Source organism: Limulus polyphemus, unplaced genomic scaffold (genome assembly GCF_000517525.1).
Source record: "Limulus polyphemus unplaced genomic scaffold, Limulus_polyphemus-2.1.2 Scaffold2121, whole genome shotgun sequence".
In the NCBI taxonomy this organism is placed as follows: domain Eukaryota; kingdom Metazoa; phylum Arthropoda; class Merostomata; order Xiphosura; family Limulidae; genus Limulus; species Limulus polyphemus.
Genome location: NW_013667731.1, coordinates 67208 through 74200, shown reverse-complemented (window position 1 = coordinate 74200; position 6993 = coordinate 67208). Strand labels below are relative to the sequence as shown.

At 34.6% G+C, this 6993-nt stretch overlaps 1 protein-coding gene across 1 annotated transcript; it reads left to right on the top strand.

The window, feature by feature from the left end:
• Positions 1–1755: 1755 nt before the first annotated feature.
• On the top strand, positions 1756–6136 carry LOC106466012 (60S ribosomal protein L13-like). Its single transcript, XM_013926261.2, has 4 exons — positions 1756–1828; positions 4492–4745; positions 5301–5474; positions 5845–6136. Exons 2-4 carry the CDS (start codon positions 4500–4502, stop codon positions 6067–6069), a joined length of 645 nt encoding a protein of 214 aa, XP_013781715.1. The 5' UTR covers positions 1756–1828; positions 4492–4499; the 3' UTR covers positions 6070–6136.
• Positions 6137–6993: the final 857 nt, after the last annotated feature.

Genomic DNA, 6993 nt, shown 5'->3' with positions numbered 1-6993 from the left:
GACTTTACCAACCTTGGAACCTCTGGGCTGGACTTAATGTCGGATTCGAATTCAAGAGCTCTGGCCATTTTACCCTGCATAGTAGAGGGGGTGCACTTGCTTTACTTGTATCTTCAGTTGTGGACTGTCCAAGGCATCTATAAACTGATCCCTCAGCAACAGCTTCAGGACATTGGGTAGGCCTTGTGTGTCATACTTTCCAAATCCTGTGCCAGTTCTTGCAAGCCTCCCTTTTAGCACGGACTCTAGTCCTAAACCTAGCCCTGCAGACTTCAGACTGATTTTGAGTTCCATACCTGAGTTCTAGAGCAGCTACCAGTGTTCCATAGTTGTACCTTTCGTCTGCTGACAACTGTCCAAGTATTTCCGGTGGTTGTCCCCTCAGGATCGTTGCTTGGTACACTCCTTTCTGCTCCTCTGTCCATCTATTCATTTCTGCCAGGAGCTCAAATTGTGCTCTATATGCTTCCCATGGTGCCTTCCCATCGAATTCCTGTGGCTTCTTTTGTACTAGATCACCCCTATTGCTGACATTCGTGTCTGGAATGTGACTTCTGGCAGGACTGAAGATGTCTGCATTAGGGTTTAGCTGCAGGGTCTGGAAGGGGCTTCCTGTTGTCTGGGGCTGATTAGGTCCATGGTTAATATATCCTCCCTGTGTGAAGGACAGTAAATCGTCCTTTAATGTATTTAATTCACTTTGAAATTTACTAATCTTTCCCATTTGTGTATGCTGGCTTTCTCTCAATTGTTGGATACTTTATTCTTGTTTATTTTCTTTCTCCTCCAACCACTGCTGTAGTCTCGCTTCTTGTTTATTTTCTTTCTCCTCCAACCACTGCTGTAGCCTCTCTTCTTGTTTCTTTTCTTTCTCCTCCAACCACTGCTGTAGTCTCTCTTCTTGTTTCTTTACTTGTTCTTCTTGTTACTTTTATTTTCCTCCAACAACTGCTGTAATCTCTCTTGTTTATTTTGCTGTTCGAGCTGCCACTGTTGCAGGTTTTCTTGCCACTGCTGTTGTCTCTCTTCTTGTTCTTTTCTCGTTCTTCTTGTTTCTTTCTTGTTCCTTTTTTCCTTCTTCTTATTTCTTTTCTCGTTCTTTTTGTTTCTTTTGCTGCTCTTGTATTGCTGCCATCAAATCTGCTAAGCTGTAGTTTGATTTGCCGCTTCTCGTTTCCATTTTTTTTCTTTCTGTTTCATCCCACTTCTGACACCAATTTGTTACGCCTCCGTTCTTTACTTAATTTTCCGTAAAAATTCTTTCCGAAGAAACTTTACCGATACAAGTCCTTTCTTAAATAAAACTGGTTTATTCTTTCTGAATACAACTTTGCGATACACTTAATTTCCACAGTCGCGCTATAACAAACGCTGTAATTCACAACTAACGCCTCACATGCTCAACAATACGTCTCTCTCTGTCTGCAGTTCAATTACACACGTATTGACCGTCTTATATGTACAATAATACTGAAATCTAGTAACCTCCCGACGCTTCATTAACGTTCTAGAAGCGTGTGACGTTTTACTAGGGTCACATGACCTCCACAGTCGTAACAATACTTATTTGAAGAACTAATGAAAGGAACTAATCGCATAGACTTATCACGTATTGCTTGGAAACTGGTTCAGTTATTTGTAGTAACTTAGATGCTTATTACGACATTCATTGATGTATAGCAATTATTATTATTTATTTCTGTATTTAATAATTTTAACAAGGGATTTATTTTTATCACGTATAGACCACAGAGATTTATAGAGGGAGCTACTACGTATTGGTGCTCCAAAAAGCTTTACATTTCCTTTTTTCAGTCAAGGAGCAAAGGTAAGAGTGATATTACTAGTGTAGTGTAATTTAAATCACTATTCATCTTTGTATTCATCCTAGTATTGGAGTTTGTTTTAACGCTGTACTCATTATAACATGTTATTTATCGATTGAATTATATTTTTCTCTTTTACTAAATCAGGTTACATATTTTATTATCACTAAATATTTTCTGTCGTTAAGCCTAACGGCTACTTAAAACGTAATGTTGCCCCCACCGTGTTGTGTTATTAAGTGGCGCCATGCCTAATAACAGTATTTTGTCAGCTATTCATAGCATGTTAATACAATTCTATAAAGTATTTAATAGCCAAACATAAAAAAATAGTGCAATTCTATAACAATTCTAATTTACAAGAAAAAGCAGTGAAGTACTTAGCTCTATTACTAAGACTTACTGTTAAGTATATCACTATCAGCTTGTCGTATCTAATTGCATGTGACGGTGGAATATTGGGATAAATTAAACAAAACGCAAATCTAATCCGCACCCAAGTTGGCTACATTTTCGTGACAAAAATGAGGTTTTAAGTACTTGAAAATATTGAATTGTGTTGCACCAGTCTCACATAACACATTTTGAAATAACATTTGAAAACTACTAATAGTAGTACTGCATTATCGGTTACATTCCAAAACATCTACATGGAATGACGTGTAGGAATGAATATACCAAGTTGGTTATAAATAACAAATGCAGATACCCGTATTTGTTTGACTATACAAGATTATGTTTATAGAAGCTTTAAGTAAAAAGGAAGATGTGTTTTTTATTGTTTACTGACAGTATGAAAAGGTTGCTTTTCCAAAACATGTAGGCACCATTACAGAAATATACCATATTTTAAATTGTATAGACTGTAGCAATTCCAACTGCTTTTATGTTTTACAGGTAATGCTCAATTCTGTTTGCTTGTCATAACACAGAAATGCTGCTCTTTTTCCTATTTATGACCAACTTTGTACATCATTACAACAAATTATTTCATGTGGATTGTGATTTTTTTTTTTCAGTGTTTCTGAAACAGGTGGGTTGTGATTCCCATGGGGGTCATTAGCTGTCTGTGCTTAGTTAACCTTTTTTTTTCTTAGACCTTGAGATGTCTGAGAGGTGCATGTATCACCCTTGGTATGAACTCTGACAAACTGTTTTTTCACCATTGTAGAGATAATGGGGGTTGTGGTGACCAAAGCCCAAATTCAACTGAGAAACACTAGTGTAGTGGTACAAGTTGTTTGCAGCTATTTCAAGATGTTTGTTATAGCCGATAATGTAATATTTAATTTTGAGGTTCATGTGTTTCAAACATCTTATTTCATCACAAAAAACATAACCAACTCGATTGTGTAAGCTTATTTTGAGTTACAAAAGTGTTTTGTTGCATTTCTTAAAATACTAAAGGAAATTGTCTGTGAATAGGACCATAGATAATACAAATATATGACCGATATACTTACTGACTACTATAGAGCTATGAATTACAATTAGCGTATGGTTTAATTGTCGTTATGTGATGTGGTATTACTATTAATTTCATCACAGAAGTGTTGGCCTAGTTGTTTTATTTTAGGGCTATATTAGCATGTACTTAATGTTTCAGATAAGATTTGTAAATATGAATTTTTTAATTTAGTACATTATAGTGTTTACCAAGTGCGTATACTATTTGCTGATATGTGTATCAACACGTGTATATGTATTTGTTCACCAATTTGAAAAAGAAGCAAAAACTTGTATTGGAGTAATAAAACACATGAAGCATAAAGATCATTCTTATTGTGAACTGAGTGATGAGTTAGACATTGATTTGTGTAAAGCTCTTTATGTCAGATCTTACAAATTGTTTACATTCCACTACTGTATGAAGGCCTAATGTATCTGTAGCCTACTCTCCTAAGCATTACCAAAGAGCTGTGATTGTATGAAACTATAGTCTACTGTAGAGGTAGTAGTAATTTGAATAATAGATTAGGCCTGAACATAATTCATCAATTTTTTCCTTCACTGAAATTACAAGATATAGTTAGTGAAAAAAATCACAAATGTTATATAGATTACCATTTGACAATTACCAATAGTTAAGAATTACCGTTGAACTAAATGTTATTTGGTAATTTGATTGATTGATACCAACAAAGCTCTTACTATACTGATTTGCTGTTGTAATTGCTTTTAATAGGGCATTAATTAAAAAATAAGGTTGTTTGATGAAAAAAAGACACTGAAACCCTAAAACTTGCTATATTTTTCAGCATTGCAATATATTTTCAGGAGTAACACACTCATAACAAAAGTTTTCCTGGATCACTGTTTATCCATCACAAATTTTTAATTAATAGGAAAGAGAGTGAAGTGTTTCAACGAAGTCTACAATGATGTGATGACTGTTACTGGGGGGGGGGGTGTTATGTTAACATGAGGTCTACTTTTCATGTTAGACTGACCATTGAATATAAGAAGATATATATTTCAAGCTCTTAACACTTGAATCCTTTTACTGCATAGGGCACTTAAAGTGTCATTCTTGCTGCCTATCTTCCAACATGATGGACACTTGAGAACAATGCATTTTAGCCCATTGTATTACAGATTTGTAAGCTTATTTCATATTCATTGTATGTGTTAATTAAGTACAATGAAAAGTTTTGGTAACATCTAGATTTCAGGATGGCTCCCAAAAGGAACAATATGGTGCCCAATGGGCATTTCCATAAGTATTGGCAGAGATATGTTAAGACCTGGTTCAACCAACCAATGCGTAAAAAACGAAGGCACGATCGGAGAGTGAAAAAAGCTCACATGATAGCTCCACGTCCCGTAGGTGGTCCCTTACGTCCAATTGTCAGATGCCCCACCATTCGGTATAACAACAAGATTCGTCTGGGGCGTGGTTTCACTTTGGAGGAACTCAAGGTAATAATAATAAAGGTGGAAGTGTTTATATTAAGGGTGAATTTGATTTTATATTTTTACATGTTCAGGACACTGCTTGCTCTGTGTGGATGTTTTTACATTAGATTTGTACATGATGTTATGGTTGGAATTATTGCTAAATTTGTTTTAGGTATTGTTATATGTTCAGGATATTGCTTGCTCTATGTGGATGTTTTTACATGATGTTGCTATGATGTAGATGACCAATGTATTGGAGAAAAATACCATTCAAATTAAGTTAATTTGTTCTTTCCCAAGTAGAGGATACAGTTTGTGTAACAGCTTTGTTTTGCTGATTAGAATGAACCCCTGTAAAAGAAAAATATTGATATTTCTCTAATTCATTTGTTTTGTGACTGCTAGCATATAAAGGTTATATTTCAACTTGTACAAATAAGTAAAGAATTATTTTTTTGGATTTAGTCATTAGTTTACTTAATTCGGCAACTATAAAAAAATTTTAATATTAAACTGCTAAATGTCTTATTATTTGCATATTTTTATCATTAATGTTTTAAACTAATATTTGTTGAGGCTGCTGGAATACATAAGCGAGAGGCTCAAACCATTGGAATAGCCGTTGACTATAGGAGACAGAACAAAAGTGTTGAGTCCTTGCAGCAGAATGTTCAGCGTCTAAAGGAGTACCGATCCAAACTTATCCTTTTCCCTAAGAATATGTCGAAGCCTAGGAAGGGAGATTCTTCTGTAAGTCATTTAGAAAAGATTGTGTGTTTAGTACTTACTTATTACAGAGAAGTGTCAAATTAGAAGTATTAAGGTTTATGTATGTGATATTTGTAAAACATTTTGTTCTGGCAAGGCTGTTCTGTTCTCTGAAAGAGAGAGATTGGATGGTTTATCTACAGTTGAAATAAATTTCTAAATGTGAATCTAGTGAAAAATTCACGTATTTTTCATTGAATGAAACTTTCATGTGCTGTTTGGTCCGTTGAATGTCCTGTCATTCTTTCAGTTTGGAAAAGTACTTGTTAGAAGGATCTGATTTAATGATGTTGAAGGGCTGGAATTTCTCTTATGTTATAGTTGCAATGTCTTTTCGTGTATGCTTTTATAGGCTGAAGAGATTAAGATGGCTACTCAGTTGTCAGGTGTTGTCATGCCTGTAAGTCAGCCAATTCGTCGAGAAAAGGCACGTGTGCTGACAGAAGAAGATAAGAAATTCAAAGCCTTTGTCGCTTTGAGGCAAGCACGCTCTCATGCCAGACTTTGGGGCATGAGACAGAAGAAGGCAAAGGAAGCAGCAGAAGAACTAATGGCTTCAGCTCCCAAGAAAAAATAATGTTTACTAAATCTGTACGACATCTAAGTTACTTAGTCGAGAAGACAATAAAGTGAAAAAAACTTAATATTTGTCATTTTCATTTTAATTCTGCTGTTACAAAAGCCACTGTTACCTTACTACTGCATCTGAGATAGCACTTTTTAATTTCTGTGGTCAAATAAAGAATAGTAAAATTTGTTGTTTTACATTACATTTTTCAGTTCAGACTGTGGTAAAGGTTTAAGATTATTCAATGTTTATATTTTTACATAAAATACTGTATACTACTGAAAAATTTGTTTCATTTATTCTGGTCAAGAATTAAAACTCCAGTACTGTGACAGTTTGTTTCTGTCATACTTCTCTTATGATTTGAGAAGATAGAAAATATAGTATCACTTGTATATGTTGAGATATATATATATACACACACACACCCCATCACATTTTTTTAACTCCAAAGTTTAAGCATTTAATAGGTAACCATGAAATGATACACTAGTGATTTGTCACTAAACTTAGAGTGGAGAATAAAACTAAGTCATAAGAGCTTTATAAAGGGCCACATTTTTAACTGTGGGAGGAAATTATAAGGATGGGTAATTCAGTTGTTTGAACTTGTGGGATCAGTTTAACTCTTTTTTTTTTTTCAGCGCAGTCTCGGTTCCCCGGGACTGTGCTTGTCATAGTTTTCATGTTGTACATTTTAAATTAGTAAGTGATTGTTAACGTAATTTGGCAGATTATCAGTAAACATTACAATGCTTTCATATGCAAAATATTTTTTATTGAGTCTTAAGGTTTATAAAGCAATAATGGTTAGAGGCGGCTTGAATGAGTAATGAAGAAAAACTTTAATACAAGTTTAACAAAACAGCAAATGTACAACGTTTCGACATCAGGTACTTGATGATGACAAAACCTTGTTGAAACATTGTACAT

Bases quoted from the DNA above. Each gene is read 5' to 3' on its own strand.
- LOC106466012 (XM_013926261.2), top strand. From the start codon at position 4,500: ATGGCTCCCAAAAGGAACAATATGGTGCCCAATGGGCATTTCCATAAG. The intron at 4,746-5,300 runs GTAATAATAATA...ATATTTGTTGAG, and splicing joins TCACTTTGGAGGAACTCAAG to GCTGCTGGAATACATAAGCG. The intron at 5,475-5,844 runs GTAAGTCATTTA...ATGCTTTTATAG, and splicing joins CTAGGAAGGGAGATTCTTCT to GCTGAAGAGATTAAGATGGC.